Here is a 24,627-nt window from a genome sequence, read left to right on the forward strand (position 1 = left end):
AGACCATAAGAACTCCTTTCCCTCCCACCTCCCACTGTCCCAGGTCCCCATACAGCCGAACCCCCCCGCTCCCACCCACCAGGATGATACTGAGATCCCTCCTAGCTGTCACACCAGTCCCACCGCTCACCCTCTCTCCTCCTACCTGCCAACCACCCTCCCTACCCGCAATTACCAGGTATTCTTCCTTAACAGAGAAAGTCCTATTAGGCACAGAGGGAGGGCTGTCTATCTTGACAGATCCTGTTTCACTTTGTCTAATAGCTTAGAAAAGTTTTGCTTAAAAAGGTTGAGTACTCTCTCGTAACTGACATTCCAAGGTATGCTAATGTGTCCCTAACAATTTCGAATGCTATATTTGTGTATTGGAGGCGAGGAGCCTGCGGCTTGATTGGAAAGTGTTCGCTCTTGTGCAGTCTTGATTTGTAACCGGGAAAATGTCTGAATCTTGATAGCAACAAGAGAGCTGCAGGGAGAGAGGTGGACATGTTTGAAACAGATTATTTTTTGGCGTATAACGGCACCTTATGCTCAGTACCCCCTCTCATCGTTCTTGACACTTGTTGGCTGTTCCGTAACGCAATAGCAAGAGGCTCTATTGACAGGGAAAAGAGCGACGATGATGCCGGGCAGCCGTGTCTTGTTCCGCGGTGCAGTGGGAAGTAATTGGCAATGGAGATTTAACACACTAGCTGTTGGAGAAGAGTACAGCAGTTTAATAATTTCAATACATTTTGGACCAGACCTTTTTGGAGCACTGTAAGCAAGTAGTCCCATTTCACCCGATCGACGATCCAAGGGCATTTCCGCGTCCATGGAAATGAGACTCTCAGGACCAAGATCCTCAGAAGGACAATGCAAAATGTTAAACAACGTATGTTAAAGGAATGGCGTCCTGTCTGATCAGGAGAAATGATGGTCTTCCAATCTACAGGCCAGGATTTTAGCCAGGATCTTCATCCGTGTTAAGCGATGAAATATTTCACCACATTTTTGGCACATTCCATCTTCTTTTGAGTAGCAGAGTGTCCAAGCTTAGTAGAAAGTGTGTGTGGGGGGGGCGGCGGCGTACGACTCTTTACATCAGTAATGTGGCTGTTTGAACAGATCATTTCTGTTAGAATGTGAGAGCTGGATATTGAGGTTTAGAAGGATCCCATTGCTGGTTATTGGTGATGTGCACAGCACCCGCTTGCCCATAATCTAACATTGAATGTGTGTGTGCATGTCTCCTTTCAAACAGACATGGGTCTGGACTGATTCAGTCAGCAGAGGAGAGGAGGAATGAGAGGGAGGCAGAAAGCTCAGTGGGAGCCAGGGGGTTAAACAGACACAAGTCTCCTGCATTATTCACTCTCTACAGCAGTCTTTACAATGGCTACAGCTCCTCTGAGTCACTAGATACTCACTGGGCTTAGAGAGGAATATGCCAGAGCAGCTAGACTCACAGCTGTAAAGTCGTGACTTTCAACTACTGCCCTCTGGCATGTTAGTAAGGCGTAAGTAGTGAACTGATGACACATTAAATAATAAGATAGGGGCACTATTCTCTCAAACACCACATTTTATGCTCCAACTTGATTAGAATTAGCCTGTAATCCTACACTTGGGGTCCTTAATCCGTGTTGGCAGAATCTGAACTCTAGAGGGCTGCAGTGTCTCTGTTAATATGAACATGACAAAGGGAATAGGGCAATTCCATGGTAAAAGAGTGAGAGTCACTTATTCACTTTTAAAATGAATGCCAAGCAATAACCATTGATTGCAAAGTTTAACAAACCATACACCTTTACTAATTTACTTGAGGAACAGTGTAGATGCAAAGTTTGGTAACAGAATCTCCTGCAGTTTTTTTTGTGACCACAATATCCACAAAATATGTACTCCAAATTAAGATGTGACGATGTCAGCTATGATATGACACCTTGAGTTTGTAAAAAAATCTATTTTGGTTATTGAACTACAGTAAGTGAAGTCATTCAGATACCAGGTGTTGATCCACTTCATTGGTCTGTACTATGCAGAAATGTATCATTAGGAATGTCATTTTCTTCATGGTGATGTATCCTTAATAGGTACACAAATGTAGACAAATATAGTATCCTCATTTGCATGTTTGTTATTATTCTAATGAGCTCCACCCCCAAACAAGACCACATTTGTTTGGTCCAGACCAGACCAAATTTGTACCAATCACAGGTGTCTGTTTCACAAGTTGGACATCACAGAACAGTTCAGTATGTTACATTCTACTTTATTGTGCTGTACTCGGGGTTCGCACACGGTGCGTAAAGTACTTGAATTTGGCACTCTGAAATTCAAGTCCTGGAATACCTTAAATCAGATATTTTCTCAAGTTAGAAATTGAAAAGTACATGAACTAAAATGAGAGAACATAAAAATGTATTGTATGTATTGTATTGTATTGTAAAATGTATTTGTTTCAATTGTTAACACTAACGGCTACTTACTGTATGTTTAAGCTTAAACTCTATTGGACCAGTTCGGTTCGCTACTGGAGCAGTAGGGAGAATTGAAAACCACACAACTGAATAATTGAGGGAAAAAATGCCGGCTTGTATTTTGTAAATAAAAATACATAACAAAAAAATGAATCACCTTGAGTAAATAATGATATGTGAAATTTGTACAATGCGCTCAATATGAAAAGTACAATAGACTTAGATATCGGCCATATATCCTGCCTATAGTTTACTAGGGTGCACCCAACTCTATCTTAATCTGAGGATCTCTCAGATTTCAAAGTTCAATAGCAATACAATAAACATGTATCCACAGAAAATACTGACACAAACCACCATGAGATGGAATCAAAAGCACGATCACTCACATATCAATAAACACTAAGGTGTTTAAGTGTTGCATGTGCTTATAACAATCCCACAGCAATGTATGATGCAATGATGTCTTTCAAGAAAAATCTTATCACACCGTAGTATGGCAGTGCAAATTCAGTGTTCTCCAAGGAATATAATTCTTCGCAAGCAAATCTTCTTATTGATGTCCTGGGTTCGGGCCGCTCGCCATCCTTGGTGGAACTGAATCCATAATCAAAAACCTGACCTGTTTTACAAACAGGATCACACTATATATATATATTTATATTATATTTATATATATATTATTATATATATTATATTATATTTATATATATATTATTATATATATTATTATATATATTATATTATATATATTATATATATTTATAATTATATATATATATTTATATTTATTATATATTTATAGTTATATTATATTTATATTATATTTATTATATTATATATATTTATATTATATTTATTATATTATATATATTATATATATTTATATTATATTTATTATATATATTATATATATCTATAATTATATATATATATATTTATTATATTATATATATTATATATATTTATATTATATATATTTATATTATATTTATTATATATATTATATATATTTATAATTATATTATATATTTATATATTATATTATTTATATTTATATTATATATTTATATTTATTACATATTTATAGTTATATTATATTTATTATATTATATATATTATTTATATTATATATTTATATTATATATAAATATAATATAAATATATATAATATATAATATAAATATATATATATAAAAAATATAAATATAGATAATATAATATAAATATAATATATATAAATATAATATAGATAATATATATAAATATAATATAAATATATAATATAAATATATTATCTATATTATATTATCTATATTTATATTTTTTATATATATATATTTATATTATATATATTTATATATTTTATTATATATATAAATATATATAATATACATATATATATACCATGAGTAACTTTTTTATATAACCATTAATATAGTGCTTAGCTTTAATCTCCTACAGGAATAAGAAAATAAAACTTTGTCAAAATGCTTTACACTTTAACTACAGCACTAGGCTCACGTGGACAATAACTATCCCGGGCAAATGAAAAGTACGAGTGCTTACACTTACGTAAAGTCATCTAAAACAGAAGTGTACCAAAATGATTTATGATACTAGTTAATCACATTTTATAAAAGTATGACAACTAAAATAGTTCGCCATGCATGATTAGCATGATCGCTAACGTTTGCTATTTCAATTGATCGATAACTGAGCTAGCATAAATGTTTACAGCTTGTGCGGAAGTATGGTTCAGTATGAATGAGCAAAATGCTAGCAATAGCTTAGCTAGCCTAATCGCTAGCAGCTCGTTTTTCTTATGAAAACTCAGCAAATCCTGGCGTCAATCTTTCCCTCAATCCCTTCACAGTACGTTTGTATATATATATATAGATATAGATAGATGTAGATATGTAGATAGATATATATATATATAGATATGTAGATATGTAGATATATATATATATATATATATATAGATATGTAGATAGATATATATACATATATAGATCTAGATATCTATATATATCTATATCTATATCTATATATATATATATATATCCCACTGTCAGGAATTCCTTTAACGCCCCTCGTCTCCTGCCGTGTCAACAAACATCCCCCCAGAGAATGAGTGTACAGTCATGGCCAAAAGTTGAATGACACACTTATTCATTTTCACAAAGTCTGCTGCCTCAGTTTGTATGATGGCAATTCTCATATACTCCAGAATGTTATGAAGAGTGATCAGATGAATTGCAATTAATTGCAGTCCCTATTTGCCATGCAAATGAACTGAATCCCCCAAAAACATTTCCACTGCATTTCAGCCCTGCCGCAAAAGGACCAGCTGACATGTCAGTGATTCTCTCATTAACACAGGTGTGAGTGTTGATGAGGACAAGGCTGGAGATCACTCTGTCAAGCTGATTGAGTTCGAAAAACAGACTGGAAGCTTCAAAAAGAGGTTGGTGCTTGGAATCATTGTTCTTCCTCTGTCAACCATGGTTACATGCAAGGAAACACGTGCTGTCATCATTGCTTTGCACAAAAAGGGCTTCACAGGCAAGGATATTGCTGCCAGTAAGATTAAGATTGCACCTAAATCAACCATTTATCGGATCATCAAAAAGCGCCAGGACCGCCAGGACCGTCCCCTAAAGTTGATTCAGCTGTGGGATCGGGGCACCACCAGTACAGAGCTTGCTCAGGAATGGCAGCAGATAGGTGTGAGTGCATCTGCACGCACAGTGAGGTGAAGACTTTTGGAGGATGGCCTGGTGTCAAGAAGGGCAGCAAAGAAGCCACTTCTCTCCAGGAAAAACATCCGGGACAGACTGATATTCTGCAAAAGGTACAGGGTTTGGACTGCTGAGGACTGGGGTAAAGTCATTTTCTCTGATGAATCCCCTTTCCGATTGTTTGGGGCATCTGGAAAAAAGCTTGTCCGGAGAAGACAAGGTGAGCGCTACCATCAGTCCTGTGTCATGCCAACAGTAAAGCATCCTGAGACCATTCATGTGTGGGGTTGCTTCTCAGCCAAGGGAGTGGGCTCACTCAGAATTTTGCATAAGAACACAGCCATGAATAAAGAATGTTACCAACACATCCTCCGAGAGCCACTTCTCCCAACCATCCAGGAACAGTTTGGTGACAAACAATTCCTTTTCCAGCATGATGGAGCACCTTGCCACAAGGCAAAAGTGATAATTAAGTGGCTCAAGGGAACAAAACATTGATATTTTGGGTCCATGGCCAGACCTTAATCCCATTAAGAACTTGTGGTCAATCCTCAAGAGGCGGGTGGACAAACAAAAACCCACAAATTCTGACAAACTCCAAACATTGATTATGCAAGAATGGTGCCATCAGTCAGGATGTGGTCCAGAAGTTAATTGCCAGCATGCCAAGGCGGATTGCAGAGGTCTTGAAAAAGAAGGGTCAACACTGAAAATATTGACTTGCATCAACTTAATGTAATTGTCAATTAAAGCTTTTGATCACGCATAATTAGTTCACTTTCATAGCAGCCACGTTGTATTCCCACTCACCTTTTCCCTTTTGTGAACTAGTCAGCTGCATTTGCTAAGTAAGTGATACTTAAAAAAATGATATTCTCTTGCTTCCTTCATTTTTGAATAAATTAATTTGTGGAAAACTATTTTCTCTTTGAGTCAACTACTCATCACATTTTATGCACGGCAGTGCTAGCTAGCTGTAGCTTATTTTTTCAGTACTCGATTCATTCTCTGATCCTTTGATTGGGTGGACAACATGTCAGTTCATGCTGCAAGTTGTCATAATTACTGTGGAAGGGGGTGAGAACCAAGAGCCTCCTAGGTTTTGTATTGAAGTCAATGATTATCTTTTTATTGTAATTTCTGCTCGTCATCAAACTAATTTAGTGCTTCAGTTGCACTTCTCCACGAATAGGCTTTCTGTTAGCAGACAGCACGCTTACTGATGTGTAGCTTCTTTACTCCGCTACTTTTCTCGGTGTAGCCAGACAACTTTTCTCCTGTAAAATTCCAGATGAACTTTAAGCAAAACATAACTGGCAACATTATTTCTATGACAAATGTTAAAATATGATGGCCATGCAACGCTTTTGCAAAAAATCGAAGATCTTCCAACTATCAACCTTGTGAAGCTGCCAGCCAAATAGCGTGGCACTTCTTCTGTTGTCAACTGATGAAAATAAAGCAATTTTCTGCCGAATGTGTTGTACTAATGTATTTTCTGTGAAGGAAAACTAAAGTTTCACGTCCCTGATCACTCTATTGAAGCATAAAAATACTTGCTTTCAATATAAATATGACTCACCTGCTCCTGCTTTCTCTCGTTGTGCTATTTACAAAGTAACGCTTGACTGGCTCAACTTCTGGGGAACTACAGTAAGCTTCATAATGTAAAATAATGTGACTGGTGAAATTAAGAACGAGATCTGCTTTATCTCCTAACGTATTGCTTAAGTTGACTACAGGTATTTACTTAAAGTAGCTACAAATATTAACATTTATTGAAAAACTTCAAAGAAATAGCATTTGGTTTTTGCTCTGACATGCACTGTCAACTGTGGGACCTTTATATAGACAGGTGGGTGCTTTTCCAAATCATGTCCAATCAATGTAATATACCACAGGTGGATTTCAATCAAGTTGTAGAAACATCTCAAGGGTAATCAATGGAAACAGGTTGCATCTGAGCTCAATTTAGAGTCATAGCAAAGGGTCTGAATACTTGTGTAAGTATGGTATTTGCCAACATTTCTAAACTTGTTTTCACTTTGTCATTATGGGGTATTGTGTGTAGATTTAAAAACAAATTATTTATCATTAGGCCGTAATGTAACATGCAACAATAGTCCCATGCCAATGCCCTCTGGCGCAGATCTAGAATCAGCTCACCCTTCCCACATCCTAACCCTAACCATTTGGGATGAAAATACGAAACTTATCTTGATCAGTATCTAGGGGCATCCCCTTCCATCTATCTCTACCAACTATCAACCTTGTCTGTCATGACTAGCACCAGACTACACCCTGAAATCCCCTTTCAATAATGCACACTGATTCCCATGTCTTCTCCCCATCCCCCCTAAACAAAACCAACACGAGAGATGCAGTCAGTAACATGAACCATCTAATGACTCCTGTTTGTAATGTGTAGTAGATGACGTTGCTATGCCTGATAAGCCCTACACATAGGGAGCAGGTTCTGTAGCTGTAGTAATCTTCTGGTGTTCTAGTATAGTTCTACAGTCTTTATCAGAAAGATTCTAATGGCTGTTTTTGGGTCTTTTTTTGGATGATCCTTCCTTTCTTTTTTGTTAAAATGATACTGTACTTTTTATCAAAATGTCATTTTTCAAAAGAAAATTTGTGTCATTGTCATTGGTATGTGTAATGAGTTGACTGAAGTGCCATCACTATTACAGAAGAGCAGAACACATCTCACACACATTATTCATCCAAGAGCAGCTGTAACCTAGCTTCAGTCTATTATTCTGTGCATCCAGTACACCATCAATGCAGTGGCTTCCCTTGCCCCCAATCCCTCCTGGTGAGGTAGCCAGTGAAGTGGAAAACAGAGCTTTCTTCTTGTATATGGAACTAAAGGGGCCGTACAATCTCCCCTCCCCCCATCACACACTCCGTCCCAAAGCCAGCGGTGCTTTGGGGGAGCGAATGCACCCCCCACCCCCCCCTGGTAGAGACTGACTGCCCCGTAGAGACAGATGAGGGAGGGGAGAATAGCGTAGGTTGAGTGGAGGAGAGGTACTTGTAAGCCCTCTTCCCTCCATCTCTCCTCCCTCTCTTTCCCTAGGGAGAAGGGTGGGGCTGGAGTGGGGTGACTGGAGAGGGGTTAGATGAGGGTGAAGAATGGTTCAGGGGGGGTATCTGGGCAGAGTAGAGTAGAAAACACAACGTGTTCATTGGCTGGTGGGCTGGCCTGTTAAGTGTGTACGCACACATGAACACACACGTGCATCCCCCTCCCCATACCGATAGGCTGTGTTTATGCCATAACCAGCAGGATTGGTGAGTGCCATAGCCACATATCCTGTGTTGAATAATGTAGGAGTTGGAGCGGTGTATGGGCTGGGTATGGGGTCATACCTGAACTGGGCCCCCAAAGTGAAGTGGTTTCCTGCCCCCTGTGACAGCCAGCTAACCTGTCTGTTTTGGGGGTGTTGTGTATGGTTTGTGTATGGTGCCATTATTGCCATCCGTTGTTACCCAGATGCACTAGTCCACTGATTGAGAGGATTGTAGATTAGGCCAAATTTGTCTCTGTACACATCATTGAGCCTGTTGTTTGACTAGGATCTACAATGAAGGGAATTGATTACTGGCTGTAATAATTCCCTCATTCATTAGACATAGTAATGAATAACGAGGAGTTTCATGTAATTCATTTCACTGGAATTCTATTCCAGTAACATACATTGGTATTGATTGTGTTGTGTTCTCCTGGCGATGCTGATTTGTTGGACAGTATTGGCTATGTGTATTGGCTATGTGTGTTTGATACAGCAGTGTTGTATCTGACTAGACCAACCAGATGGACTGGGGCTGGTGCTCCAAGGCCTTTGTAAGGAGGTGAGAGGTTGTGTGGTTGCTGGGCTTCCCAGAGAGGGTATTGATAGGGTCATGTTACCCCCTAGGACTGGACTGGATTGGGCTATCCAGTCTGACCCTACCATCTGGTCTCCTAGTCACACAGTATGACCCAGAATTGGACAGAGAATTGAACTGGGTGGAACACTGGGATGCAGGTGTACATCAGACGGACAGACACGGACAGACAGACAATAGTTTTAGAAGTCTTCTCCTCTCGTGGGGAATCAACCAATACCTTTGTCGGTTCTGTCACAGTACTGTAGAGACTGGGTAATGGCCTGTTTTACCCCACAGCGTGACTGCCCATTAATATTTGATGCTGGAAGGATTGTGTCGCAACGGGAAGGCTAACACACGGCGTTACAAGTGTATTCTCTTTGTTTAGCCTTGCCCGCAGATGATGGCCGTTTTAGTGTGTGTGTGGGGGAGGTTGGTATTGGCTCACTTCCCAATGCCCTGGGAGATGAAGTATGCCCCCCACACACACACGTGTCGTTCTGTGACTGTGATGTGACAATGAGGGAGCGTTGCCCCGTTGTCCCATTTTGAAGACAAAGGATGATGATCAGTGCTCTGCTCCTCATAAATCCAACATTGACGAAGAGTCACTTACCCTCTCACTCTCTCACTCACACGCAGCTCTTTGTCTTTGTTTATCTAAACCCACGTGTACGTGTGTGTCAGCCAGCCAGCCAGCCAGTGTCTGGGAATGTTTCTATGTGACCCTTCAAATGAACTCTCTCGCCTCCATCTACTGTTAGATTCATAATAGCATACAATGATATACTTTAGTTTAAATTACAGAATCAGGTGCAAACAGTGGAATGCCATCCAGGACCAATATAATAGATGGTGTCAGAGAAAAACCCATAAAATTGTCAGATTCCAGTCACCCAAGTTATAGACTGTTTTCTCTGTTACCGCACATCAAGCGGTACCAGAGCGCCAAGTCTATGACCAAAAGGCTCCTCAACAGCATCTACCCTCAAGCCATAAGACTGCTGAACAATTAATCAAATGGCCACCTGGACTATTTATATTGACCCCCCTTTTGTACACTGCTGCTACTCACTGTTTATTATCTATGCACAGTCACTTCACCCTACCTAAACTCAGCAAAAAAAGAAACGTCCTCTCAATGTCAACTGCGTTTCTTTTCAGCAAATTTAACACATGTAAATATTTGTATGAACATAAGATTCAACAACTGAGACAAACTGAACATGTTCCACAGACGTGACTAACAGAAATCGGAATAATGTGTCTCTGAACAAAGGGGGGTCAAAAGCAACAGTCAGTATCTGATGTGGCCACCAGCTGCATTAAGTACTGCAATTAAGTACTGTTGTTTTTATTTCTTTACTTACCTATTGTTCACCTAATATATTTTTTGCGCTATTGGTTAGAGCCTGTAAGTAAGCATTTCACTGTAAGGTCTACTACACCTGTTGTATTCGGAACACGTGACAAACTTTGATATGATTTGCAGTGTATCTCCTCCTCATGGACTGCACCCGATTTGCCAGTTCTTGCTGTGAGATGTTACCCCACTCTTCCCCCAAGGCACCTGCAAGATCCCGGACATTTCTTGGGGGAATGGCCCAAGCCCTCACCCTCCGATCCAACAGGTCCCAGACGTGCTCAATGGGATTGAGATCCAGGCTCTTCGCTGGCCATGGCAGAACACTGACATTCCTGTCTTGCAGGAAATCCCGCACAGAACGAGCAGTTTGGCTGGTGGCATTGTCAAGCTGGAGGGCCATGTCAGGATGAGCCTGCAGGAAGGGTACCATATGAGGGAGGAGGATGTCTTCCCTGTAACGTACAGCATTGAGATTGCCTGCAATGACAACAAGTTCAGTATGATGATGCTGTGACATACCGCCCCAGACCATGACGGACCCTCCACCACCAAATCGATCCCGCTCCAGAGTACAGGCCTCGATGTAACGTTCATTCCTCGGTGTAAACGCGAATCCGACCATCACCCCTGGTGAGACAAAACCGTGACTGATTAGTGAAAAGCACTTTTTGCCAGTCCTGTCTAATTTAGAGATGGTGGGTTTGAGCCCATAGGCGACGTTGTTGCCGGTGATGTCTGGTGAGGACCTGCCGTACAACAGGCCTACAACTCCCGAAACCAGCCTCTCTCAGCCTATTGCGTATAGTCTGAGCACTGATTGAGCACTGACATCTACAGTCCTCATGCCTCCTTGCAGCATGCCTAAGGCACGTTAACGCAGCTGAGCAGGGACCCTGGGCATCTTTCTTTTGGTGTTTTTCAGAGTCAGTAGAAAGGCCTCTTTAGTGTCCTAAGTTGTCATAACTGTGACCTTAATTGCCTACTGTCTGTAAGCTGTTAGTGTCTTAACGACCGTACCACAGGTGCATGTTCATTAAGCATGGGAAACAGTGTTTAAAACTCTACAATGAAGATCTGTGAAGTTATTTGGATTTTTACGAATTATCTTTGAAAGACGGGGTCCTGAAAAAGGGACCTTTCTTTTTTTGCTGAGTTTACATGTACAAATTACCTCAACTAACCCTTACCGCACACACTGACTCGGTACCGGTGCCCCCTGTATATAGCCTCGTTATTCTTATTGTGTTACTGGCAAATTCCATCTGGCACATTGCGCCCAGTGTATTGGGGAGAGACAGAACAGCGCTCTAGGCCAACTCTGTCTCTAGGAGGGGATCCTCCCCCTAGGCTTGAAGTTGTTCTGCCACACCTATCCCTCCCATGTTTCTCCTGTCCTGTCTTCCCATCCTAAAGGGGAGAGGGGGAGATGTTTTGGTGGGATTAAGGAAAGAAACTAGGGGTGGAAAAGCAGGTGTTGATGGAGGTCTGAGGAGAGCACTTCCCTCCTGTTCCCCCCCATCAAGAAGGAGAGAGGGGTTGAAAATAAGGTGTTTAAGGAAAGGGGGGTTAGAGGGGAGAGGGAGCACTTTAGAGGGGGCTTTGTTGCCTGCAGCATGACTTTCAAATCTCTCACAGACAGACAGACAGACAGACAGACACACAGTTAATTGGTTCGTTATCGTTAGGGAGGGGCTTTGAAACAGTGATTCCTCAGGTCCTAAAGCCGTCAATGTATCTGCTGCTACAAGCCTCAACACTAATATGGTAATACATAAACATTCAAAACACTGATAGTAAAGGATTTGATTAATTAGCTGGTCCGCAGTCTGTATCAGTGTTCCGTGGCTTATATTAAGAAATATTAGGGTATTATTTTTGCACTGTTGGAAGGAGAAACACAAGCATTTTGCTGCATCTGCGACATCTGCAAATCTATGTACATGACCAATAAACTATGATTTGAGTTAAATGCCATTGAGTGACGTGTTTGGTAAACTGAATTTGGGTGAATGCCAAGTTTGCTGTGTGTGTGCTGTATGTGCGTTTCGGTGGGTCAGAGGGAGGGAGGTGGCGGGAGGAGATGGAAAGAGTGAGGGTGGGTGCGGAGGGCGGGTGGGAGAAGATTGGGAGACGGAGATCACAGACTGTTAACAGGAGTGTCTCGTGATTCCAAAAGTGTGTGTGTGTTTGAGTATTTGTGCGAGAGAGAGGGGTCAGCCAAAAGGACAGGAGGACGCTGCTTGTTTCCACGGGAACTGAGGAGAGGAAAGGAAAGATGACATAACCCATCTTCCCCAGACATGCCTTCTCTACTCCTGCTCTCTCTACCTCCTTGTTCTTTCTCTTCAGCACTACCCTTCTCTACACCCACACCTCTCTGACCCTTTACTGTCATCTGTTGTAGACTTCCTTTTATTTTAATCTCTCTCTCCTCTTGTTTCTGATCTCTCTTGTTTGTGATCTCCTCTGATCTCTCATCCTCAGCAGGAACTGAGACTCAGTCTCAATGCATTACACACACACACACACACACACACACACACACACACACACACACACACACACACACACACACAAACACAAACTTGACATTCACCAAGTTTCAGCTTGCAGTGAACTAATCTATTTTGTCTCTCACAACAACCCTTTTGCCCCCATCACTCCCTAACTCCAACAGTCTCAAACAGAGAAAAACACGGTTCACCTGCATCGCTCCATATCACAGACTGGTAGTGATGTGTTAATAGTGTGTACTGTGTCTTTAGTGCGGGCCAGTACAGCCAGCAACTGTTGTTTTGTCCAGTTATGACAGAGGCTTATTTGTGAAGCCACTCATGACACATTAGCACACCCAGCCTGTAGGAGACCAACAGCACAGTCCTCCTAGTCCATGACTACCCAGGCTGTAGGAGACCAACAGCACAGTCCTCCTAGTCCATGACTACCCAGGCTGTAGGAGACCAACAGCACAGTCCTCCTAGTCCATGACTACCCAGGCTGTAGGAGACCAACAGCACAGTCCTCCTAGTCCATGACTACCCAGGCTGTAGGAGACCAACAGCACAGTCCTCCTAGTCCATGACTACCCAGACTGTAGGAGACCAACAGCACAGTCCTCCTAGTCCATGACTACCCAGGCTGTAGGAGACCAACAGCACAGTCCTCCTAGTCCATGACTACCCAGGCTGTAGGAGACCAACAGCACAGTCCTCCTAGTCCATGACTACCCAGGCTGTAGGAGACCAACAGCACAGTCCTCCTAGTCCATGACTACCCAGGCTGTAGGAGACCAACAGCACAGTCCTCCTAGTCCATGACTACCCAGGCTGTAGGAGACCAACAGCACAGTCCTCCTAGTCCATGACTACCCAGGCTGTAGGAGACCAACAGCACAGTCCTCCTAGTCCATGACTACCCAGGCTGTAGGAGACCAACAGCACAGTCCTCCTAGTCCATGACTACTCAGGCTGTAGGAGACCAACAGCACAGTCCATAGTCCTCAAGAAAACGGGGCTAATGCAACCTCTTCTGCGAGGGCGAGGAAGATGGGGAGATGAGGAGGAGAGCGAGAGAGTATCAACCATTCAGGTTTGACATCTCTCCCGTCAGATTAACAGACACAACATACACAAATAGTGTTCCGTTTTGGATGTTGTTCTCATACAAGAGAAAGAGACAGAAATAAAGAGAGTGAAGAGAAGGAGAGCGAGAGTGGATTAGAAGAGAGAGCGAGGGGCTTTGCGCGCACGCTCAAGAAATAGAAAGAGCGAGAGAGGGGTTGGGAGTGAATGAGCAAAAGAGAGCGAAGGGGAGGGAGTGCTTTCTGTCTACCCTAGCAACGGTTGGCTGTGGCTGTCTCTAGCCTGCTGTTGGAGCTCAGCCTGACAGCAACTGCTAAAGTCGAGGGCTGTGGATACACACACTTTTGTTCTCTCCGTCTGTTGGACCCAGTTTATTTGTATTTTTTCTTCTTTTGTTGCCTGAGATGATGACTGCCTTTCACCCGTGAATAAGAACAACAAAAAGAGGGAAGCAGAGGGAAGCAGAGGAAGAGAGAAAAGGTATTGAGTGATAGAGAAGGAAGGAGAAGAGGAGAAAGGGAAAGAAGCATTTTTGAAGAGGAATCATTGCTGGAGGATGGAGCCCCTGAGCACTCGTGGACTTCCCCGACTGTCTTGGATAGATACACTCTACAGCAGTATGTATCACTCTCTCTCCTCTTCTCTTCCTCCATCCCTCACCCAACACGTTCTCTGAGCTGGGATGTCTGATCTCATTAGGAACAGACACACGCTCGCACACTGGGTTGTGTCACGACTCCCAATGAGTGCCCATCACTATAGCTGTCCATAACAACACACCCCAGTCCTACATGTATTATTTCAGCCTTCGAGGAGCACTGTTTTGGCCATTAATCTAAAGTGTGTGTGTACAGAGAAACGTCAGTGCCTGTATATCCCTCTTCTAATGGTGATATTAGGTCATGTGTCTACTGTGGAGAGAACAAATATATTAGCATATTTAACCAACCAGGACATATCGAAATTGTTGGGGATGCTACTCTGAAAATGTAGTTTACCAAGCTACCAATCACTTCACACTGGAAAAGGTTCATCTTCATTAAAGCTACCCTTAAGAAACATGGTGGTTTACTGAAGTTACTTTAAAAAAAAGTAGTTCACTACATCCAAACTACATATGTACATCTGAAATGTCAGACTACAAATTGAAAGAACAGGGCACTTTGGTGTCATAAGCTTCCAGAATGTGTAATCTAGCCTATTAAACACAAAAACAATGTTTCAAGTGAGAAGTAGGCAGGTCTGATGCAAAGAATTACAATTATTGCCTTCACCTATATTTAATTTTTTGGCCCCCAAAAAATATTGAACTACTTAAAACACTACCTCCATTTGACTTTAGTTCAACTACCACCAAGCTACTGCCAGATGTACTTACATTATTTTAGTTATCTGTAGTTCACTACTCCCCAACACTGCCACCTGACAGCATTAATTGTGCAGAGATGTTGGAATAGTGTTCTAACCAGGACACAAGCTGTGATGGTGCATTATTCAGTCATTCCGTTTATTGTCCATGTAGATTCTTCATTGTGGTCAGTGTTTTTATTGGACAGTTTCTGTGAATGCATGTTTTTTTTATCCTGTAGGGTCGGCTAATGTAGTGCCTGACTAAATGTTTGTATAGAAAATGATCATGAATCATGATGATTAATGTATGTTTCAATGTAGGATTAGAATATTCTTGAAGATCTGTACTTAAGGAGCTAGTTGTTGTCTTTAGTCAGCATTCTATGTATACAATAGCTTTTAAGGTGTGTGTGTGTGTGTGTGTGCGCGACTTACCCATACATGCATGAGTTGTGATGTGATTCCGATGGTCTCCGAGTCTTGTCTCAAAGGAGAGATTAGGTTTATGTAACAGCTTGTGGTCATTTATTCTGCTGTATCGCTATTGTTCCCAGTTAATCTGCCCGTTGAGGGGGGACAGAGAGGGATGGAGAGCGGTGAGAGAAAGAGGAGTGGTAGGAAGGTAGAGGAAGAGAGTAGGGAAGGTAGAGGAAGAGTGGGGGAGAGGATGGGAGGGGAAGGGAAGGTAGAGGAAGAGTGGGGGAGAGGATGGGAGGGGAAGGGAAGGCAGAGGAAGAGTGGGGGAGAGGATGGGAGGGGAAGGGAAGGTAGAGGAAGAGTGGGGGAGAGGATGGGAGGGGAAGAGTGGGGAGAGATGGGAGGGGAAGCGAGGAAGGTAGAGGAAGAGTGGGGGAGAGGATGGGAAGGGAAGAGTGGGGAAGAGTGGGGAGAGCGAGGGGAAGAGTGGGGGGAGAGCGGGGGAAGAGTGGGGAAGATGGGGGAGAGGAGGGGAAGAGTGGGGAAGGTGGGGGAGAGCGAGGGGAAGGTAGAGGAAGAGTGGGGGGAGCGAGGAAGGTAGAGGAAGAGTGGGGGGAGCGAGGGGAAGAGTGGGGGAGAGCGAGGGGAAGAGTGGGGGAGAGGAGGGGAGTGGGGGAGAGCGAGGGGAAGGGAAGGGGGAGAGCGAGGGGAAGAGTAGGGGGAGCGAGGGGAAGGTAGAGGAAGAGTGGGGAAGGTAGAGGAAGAGTGGGGAAGGTAGAGGAAGAGGGGGGAGAGCGAGGGGAAGAGTGGGGGGAAGGTAGAGGAAGAGTGGAGGAGAGCGAGGGGGAGAGCGAAGGAAAGGTAGAGGAAGAGTGGGGGAGGGGAAGGGAAGAGTGGGGGGAGAGCGAGGGGAAGGTAGAGGAAGAGTGGGGGAGAGCGAGGGGAAGAGTGGGGGAGAGCGAGGGGAAGAGTGGGGGAGAGCCAGGGGAAGGTAGAGGAAGAGTGGGGAGAGCCAGGGGAAGGTAGAGGAAGAGTGGGGGAGAGCCAGGGAAGAGTGGGGAGAGCGAGGGGAAGGTAGAGGAAGAGTGGGGGAGCGGGGGAGAGCGAGGGGAAGAGTGGGGAGAGCGAGGGGAAGAGGGGGAGAGCGAGTGGGGAGAGCCAGGGGAAGAGTGGGGAGAGCGAGGGGAAGAGTGGGGAGAGCCAGGGAAGGTAGAGGAAGAGTGGGGAGAGCCAGGGGAAGGTAGAGGAAGAGTGGGGAGAGCCAGGGAAGGTAGAGGAAGAGTGGGGGAGAGCGAGGGGAAGGTAGAGGAAGAGTGGGGGGCGAGGGGAAGAGTGGGGAGGGGAAGAGTGGGGGAGAGCGAGGGGAAGGGTGGGGGAGAGTGAGGGGAAGAGTAGGGGAGAGCGAGGGGAAGGTAGAGGAAGAGTGGGGAAGGTAGAGGAAGAGTGGGGGAGAGCGAGGGGAAGAGTGGGGGAAGGTAGAGGAAGAGTGGAGGAGAGCGAGGGGGAGAGCGAAGGAAAGGTAGAGGAAGAGTGGGGAGGGGAAGGGAAGAGTGGGGAGAGCGAGGGGAAGGTAGAGGAAGAGTGGGGGAGAGCGAGGGGAAGAGTGGGGGAGAGCGAGGGGAAGAGTGGGGGAGAGCCAGGGGAAGGTAGAGGAAGAGTGGGGAGAGCCAGGGAAGGTAGAGGAAGAGTGGGGGAGAGCCAGGGGAAGAGTGGGGGAGAGCGAGGGGAAGGTAGAGGAAGAGTGGGGGAGAGCGGGGGGAGCGTGGGGAGAGGAGGGGAAGAGTGGGGAGAGCGAGTGGGGAGAGCCAGGGGAAGAGTGGGGAGAGCGAGGGGAAGAGTGGGGGAGAGCCAGGGGAAGGTAGAGGAAGAGTGGGGAGAGCCAGGGGAAGGTAGAGGAAGAGTGGGGAGAGCCAGGGGAAGGTAGAGGAAGAGTGGGGGAGAGCGAGGGGAAGAGTGGGGAGAGCCAGGGGAAGGTAGAGGAAGAGTGGGGGAGAGCCAGGGGAAGGTAGAGGAAGAGTGGGGAAGAGCGAGGGGAAGAGTGGGGAGAGCCAGGGGAAGGTAGAGGAAGAGTGGGGAGAGCCAGGGGAAGGTAGAGGAAGAGTGGGGGGAGAGCGAGGGGAAGAGTGGGGAGAGCCAGGGGAAGGTAGAGGAAGAGTGGGGGAGAGCCAGGGGAAGGTAGAGGAAGAGTGGGGAGAGCGAGGGGAAGAGTGGGGAGAGCCAGGGGAAGGTAGAGGAAGAGTGAGGGGAAGAGTGGGGGAGAGCGGGGGAGAGCGAGGGGAAGAGTGGGGGAGAGCGAGGGGAAGAGTGGGGGAGAGCGAGTGGGGGAGAGCCAGGGGAAGAGTGGGGGAGAGCGAGGGGAAGAGTGGGGAGAGCCAGGGGAAGGTAGAGGAAGAGTGGGGAGAGCCAGGGGAAGGTAGAGGAAGAGTGGGGAGAGCCAGGGGAAGGTAGAGGAAGAGTGGGGAGAGCGAGGGGAAGAGTGGGGGAGAGCCAGGGGAAGGTAGAGGAAGAGTGGGGAGAGCCAGGGGAAGGTAGAGGAAGAGTGGGGGAGAGCGAGGGGAAGAGTGGGGGAGAGCCAGGGGAAGGTAGAGGAAGAGTGGGGGAGAGCCAGGGGAAGGTAGAGGAAGAGTGGGGAGAGCGAGGGGAAGAGTGGGGAGAGCCAGGGGAAGGTAGAGGAAGAGTGGGGAGAGCCAGGGGAAGGTAGAGGAAGAGTGGGGGAGAGCGAGGGGAAGAGTGGGGGAGAGCCAGGGGAAGGTAGAGGAAGAGTGGGGGAGAGCGGGGGAGAGCGAGGGGAAGGTAGAGGAAGAGTGAGGGAGAGTGAGGGGAAGGTAGAGGAACAGTGAGGGAGAGTGAGGGGAAGGTAGAGGAGGGGTGGCCAGTCCTCTTCTGGCTGTGCCAGGTGGAGATTATAACAGAACATGGCCATTGAGGCCAGATTGTTCTTCATGATGTTCATAGATGACCAGCAGGGTTGTACAGGGTGTAACATGTCAGCACAACCTGCGATCACACAGGGGGTTGTTCACCGGATAAGTACAGTTATTCATCATTAGTCAGGATTATTCATGCATGTTTATTTTTTCCCACAAATGATCACCCTATTCTTTGCAGCACTACATATTAAAATGCATCAAGCAGAAATAGACCACATTGAAAAGACTGTATGAGACAGTCAGTGGTGGTCTAACAATGAATAAAGACCATCTGGGCCGGGTGTGAAGTTTGAAGTGGCTAGCAGCCGGTGGTTGAAGGAATTGTCTCGTTTGGCAGCAGCACTGATAAAATAACACAATGAAAGTGTCATTACACATCTCATTTCCTGTGTGGGTAGGTTAGATGTCTAACGTCTGTACAGCACTTTGAGATATCAGCTGATGTACGAGGGGTATATAAATTGATTTGAACAAAGACCTTCTAATGAAGGAATAACAAGAGACCTTGTTGACTCAGATGGCCCTGGAGTTTAGTGTTAGATTAAATTGAAGGCTGCTTCCATTATATTGAAGGCAATGTATGGTCCTTCCATTTCTTGTCCTCTTTCTCCTCTCTTGTCCTCATCCTTCTATCATCCCTTCATCAGTGGCGTGACAGATCAATTGGACAGTCAGTGAGGGTGATGATTAATGTCGCAGTAAATCACACAGGTTGTGGAGAAATGTTTGACTCTTTACTGCAGCAGTCTTGGCCAACCCACTCATGCCCCTCTGATTATATTCAGTTGCACTCTCGCCGCCTCACACACACTTGTCCCTCATTCATACAAAGTTCTTCCTCTCTCTTCAGCGAAGAGAGTTAAGACTTCTCATCTGCCCCCCTCTCTGCCAAACCCCTTTTCAGAGAGGCAACCTACAGACTCATGGAAACTCTGCTTGGGTACAATAACATGCACAGCCGTGTGTGTGTGTGTGGATCTAGGCTAGCATTATCTAGGCTAGCATTAACAGTTTATCATTTGTTTTGACAAACTCCATATCTTGCAAATAGGATATTTCTGTCCATGTGAGCACTGAGGTTGGTTTCAGCATCTCGTCTCCAGTATTTTCACTTTAGCTCAATGCCAAAGCCAACGGTACACTTTCATTATATTCAGAGAAATTGTCTGGAGTCATGTGACGCTGATGCGTCTCAAAGGAGAGGAATTATGTAAGAGACAGACTATAGCATTAAGTATGGCAGCAGAGGACACACACACACACCTAATCCTAGTCACTGCAGGGAAGGCTGATTTGGGAAGGCTGACTTGGGAGTACCAAGATTTTAGCTCCACACGTGTCAAGAGGCAGTACCACTGCTGTGCCAATCCTGTACAACTATAGCCAGCTGCCTGCAGTGTTGGTGCACTGGCCACTGTGATGCCAGGCATCAGGCCACTGAGCTACACTGATGCCAGGCATCAGGCCACTGTGCTACACTGTGATGCCAGGCATCAGGCCGCTGCTATACTGTGATGACAGGCATCAGGCCGCTGAGCTACACTGATGCCAGGCATCAGGCCACTGAGCTACACTGATGCCAGGCATCAGGCCACTGTGCTACACTGTGATGCCAGGCATCAGGCCGCTGCTATACTGTGATGACAGGCATCAGGCCGCTGAGCTACACTGATGCCAGGTATCAGGCCACTGTGATGCCAGGCATCAGGCCACTGAGCTACACTGATGCCAGGCATCAGGCCACTGAGCTACACTGATGCCAGGCATCAGGCCACTGTGTTACACTGTGATGCCAGGCAATTAGGCCACTGTGCTACACTGTGATGACAGGCATCAGGCCGCTGCTACACTGTGATGACAGGCATCAGGCAGCTGTGCTACACTGTGATGCCAGGCATCAGGCCGCTGTGCTACACTGTGATGGCAGGCATCAGGCCCTCCTGGTTGGCTGTGTAATGATGTCAGCCATTAGAGCACCAGCGGAGGTTTGTAATGCCCACTACTTCACATACATGTTTTATGGTATTTTCAGATGTGAACTCGCCACTGTTTTACTTTAATATTTGTGTTGTGTGGCCGGTAGTGAACTCTGATTCTGTACAAGGATCCTATTGTCTTTGGCTGTAGAGATTTGAGTTGAGGGCTGGTTTATTAAGCAGAGACTGAGGTCCAGGGTTTGAAGCCTAAACAGTATGAGAGAAGCTGTTGTAAGGTTAATCTTATGTTCAGAAATGACAATCACCATGGGGTCATTCCATGTGAAAGGTGATGGAATGCAGTGTGGCATTTTGAGCAGGGGGTTAGTTGGATGGTTGGTTCATGGCGGATGCAATGCTAATACATCTATCTAGACTATTAGGTCTGAGTGCCTGGTTATGAAGCCAGCGTTCTGCTCACTGTAGAAGTGATCACATCAGCAGTCTAACGAAGAGCCTGGTCTGTGTGTTGAACTGTGTATGTCAGTGCTAACATAGAGGGAATGGATCCTACTTCTATGAGTTCGCCAAGAGAATAATGGAGTCTGTATGTGGACCTATTTACAGCCACTGTGTGGATCCATTGTGTTAGCAGTGTACTAACCCCTGATGCCTAAAGAGCTGAGTGCTTAATGATGGTTATTATTGTATCTGAGCATCAGGGTGTGTTGGTTTGTCTCTGTTTTAGCAAATGGGGACAACAAAGTGATTTTGGAGACCTTCCCAGAAACTAGAGAGAGATGGGAAAGAGGGCAGAGAGAGTGAGTGTGTCAGGGGTGATATAATAGGCTACTAGCTGAAGGTGTGTAACCCATTCGTCACATTCACCCCTGCAAAAAACTATCTCATTGTGTCGAAATCAATTGGTCTCCTGTGGATGGATGCTACTGTGGTCTCCTTTGGATGGATGCTACTGTGGTCTCCTGTGGATGGATGCTACTGTGGTCTCCTTTGGATGGATGCTACTGTGGTCTCCTGTGGATGGATGGTACTGTGGTCTCCTGTGGATGGATGCTACTGTGGTCTCCTGTGGATGGATGGTACTGTGGTCTACTGTGGATGGATGGTACTGTGGTCTACTGTGGATGGATGGTACTGTGGTCTACTGTGGATGGATGGTACTGTGGTCTCCTGTGGATGGATGGTACTGTGGTCTCCTGTGGATGGATGGTACTGTGGTCTCCTGTGGATGGATGGTACTGTGGTCTCCTGTGGATGGATGGTACTGTGGTCTCCTTTGGATGGATGGTACTGTGGTCTCCTTTGGATGGATGGTACTGTAGTCTCCTGTGGATGGATGGTACTGTGGTCTCCTGTGGATGGATGGTACTGTGGTCTCCTGTGGATGGATGGTACTGTGGTCTCCTGTGGATGGATGGTACTGTGGTCTCCTGTGGATGGATGGTACTGTGGTCTCCTGTGGATGGATGGTACTGTGGTCTCCTGTGGATGGATGGTACAAATCATTCACTAAACCCTTAACCTCAACTAAATCTTGTAATAAATAATGTGGAAATTGAGCAAATTGAGGTGACTAAACTGGTTGGAGTAACCCTGGATTGTAAACTGTCATGGTCAAAACATATTGATACAACAGTGTAGCTGAGATGGGGAGTCCATAATAAGGCGTTACTCTAACTCCTTAACAGCACTATCAACAAGGCAGCTCCTACAGGCCCTAGTTTTGTTGCACCTGGACTACTGTTCAGTCGTGTGGTCAGGTGCCACAAAGAGGGATTTAGGAAAATTGCAATAGGCTCAGAACAGGGCAGCATGACTGGCCCTTGGATGTACACAGAGAGCTAACATTAATAATATGCATGTCAATCTCTCCTGGTTCAAAGTGGAAGAGAGATTGACGTCATCACTACTTGTATTTGTGAGATGTACCGAGCTTTCTAAATGACTAGCACACAGCTTGGACACCCGTCCATACCCCACAAGACATGCCAGCAGAGGTCTCTTCAGTCCCCAAGTCCAGAACAGACTATGGGAAGCACACAGTACTACATAGAGCCATGACTACATGGAACTCTATTCCACATCAGTTAACTGATACAAGCAGAATCAGAATCAGATTTAGAAAGCAGGTAAAAATGCACCTTATGGAACAGCAGGGACTGTGAAGCAACACATGCATACACACGTGATAACATACACACATGTGCACATGGAATTTATGTTGTAGATATGTGGTAGTGGAGTGGGGGCCTGAGGGCAAACACGCTTAGTGTGTTGTGAAAACTGTTATGAATTTATTGTAAGGTTTTAAAAATTGTATTACTGCCTTAATTTTGACGGACCCCAGGAAGTATAGGGGTCCTCACTATTCTTAGACAATTAAGGCAATGGCTCTATTTTGTCTCATAACTTCACTGCTGCCTCAACACCAATATGCTGGGCTACAATTTCAGTCGTTTCTTAGAGGGATGCATTGTGCCATCCCCACGGCCTCCACAATGGAATAGTCCACTCAGACAGGCGCAAATCAGACAGGTGTCTTGTACACCATACATTTTTTGGTTTTGCTTTATGCTTGACTCAACAAATCTCGGTTGAACAACGGCCTATCGACCAAACAATAGACACAGCCAATAGACACTCATTCTGTGGAAAACAAACAAGCAATCTATCTATTGACTTTGCCTTTGTTTGATCCCAGGTGTGAAACCTTTACACCAAACACCCATTAAACTGCTCATTTGAGTCCCTGTGTTTTTCTGTGTGTGATTAAAGATTGATGAAATGGTATGGTGTGCCCTTCCCCCAGTAGCCCCCCCACCCCGCAGGTCTCTCTGAGGTTTCTGTCTCTTGGCTTCTTGCCAGGTAGTGTTACAGTATTTATGGGAGATAAAAACAAAATGGCTTCTCTCCGTGTGTGTCTACACTGAAAAGGTCAGAACCTAGAGAGGGAGAATCACTATTGGGTCCTCTGTTATTGATCCAGTCAAACCCAGCAAATGACTACTGTTTCTACTGCTTTAACATGAGGATTGCTGTTCAGTGTCTTTCTACTACACACACTGCTAACTCTGTCTCTTCAAAGCACCATGCTTTATATGTCGTGACCTTTTGTAATGAGAGCCAAACTAAAATGAATGTTGCACAGGCCTACAAATCAAATGTTATTTGTCACATGCGCTGAATACAACAGGTGTAGGTAGACCTTACCATGAAATACTTACTTACGAGCCCTTTTCCAACAATCCAGAGTTAAAAAGTAAGAACATTTGCAAATAGAAATTAGTAACACAATAATGTAGCTATGTACAAGGAGTATTGGTACGGAGTCAATGTGCAGGGATATGAGGTAGTTTTAAGGCATCCACCCGCACCTCTCTGATTCAGAGGGGTTGGGTTAAATGCAGAAGACATATTTCAGTTGAAGGCATTAAGTTGTACCACTGACTAGCTATCCCCCTTTCCCTAGTTGAGGTAATATATACATGTAGGTAGGGGTAAAATTGACTAGGCAATCAGGATAGATAAACAGAGTAGCTACCTGGGCTCGAACCAGGAACACATCGACAACAGCCACCCTCGAAGCAGCGTTACCCATCGCTCCACAAAAGCCGAGCAAGGGGAACAACTACTCCAAGTCTCAGAGCGAGTGACGTTTGAAACGCTATTAACGCGCACCCCTCTAACTAGCTAGCCATTTCACATCGGTTACTCCAGCCTAATCTCGGGAGTTGATAGGCTTGAAGTCATAAACAGCGCAATGCTTGAAGCACAGCGAAGAGCTGCTGGCAAAACGCACAAAAGTGCTGTTTGAATGAATGCTTATGAGCCTGCTGGTGCCTTTCATCGCTCAGTCAGACTGCTCTATCAAATCATAGACTTAGTTATCACATAATAACACTCAGAAATACGAGCCGTAGGTCATTAATATGGTAGAATCCGGAAACTATCATCTCGAAAA

The 24,627-nt window shown here is 44.9% G+C and overlaps 1 protein-coding gene across 4 annotated transcripts in view; it reads left to right on the top strand.

The window, feature by feature from the left end:
• LOC112228572 (active breakpoint cluster region-related protein) overlaps positions 1-24,627 on the top strand; it is a 260,234-nt gene that overhangs the window by 34,422 nt on the left and 201,185 nt on the right. The window contains exon 1 of one of the 4 annotated variants that reach the window (XM_042309124.1): positions 14,289-14,649. The exons of 2 other annotated variants lie outside the window; for them this stretch is intronic. In XM_042309124.1, the coding sequence (XP_042165058.1) occupies positions 14,589-14,649 (61 nt within the window). In that variant the 5' untranslated portion in view covers positions 14,289-14,588. Of the gene's footprint in view, positions 1-14,288; positions 14,650-24,627 lie in introns of those variants that run through there. One more of the 4 variants, XM_042309123.1, reaches the window with a different exon arrangement.

The sequence above is a fragment of the Oncorhynchus tshawytscha genome, linkage group LG30 (assembly GCF_018296145.1).
Source record: "Oncorhynchus tshawytscha isolate Ot180627B linkage group LG30, Otsh_v2.0, whole genome shotgun sequence".
Classification (NCBI taxonomy): Eukaryota; Metazoa; Chordata; class Actinopteri; order Salmoniformes; family Salmonidae; genus Oncorhynchus; species Oncorhynchus tshawytscha.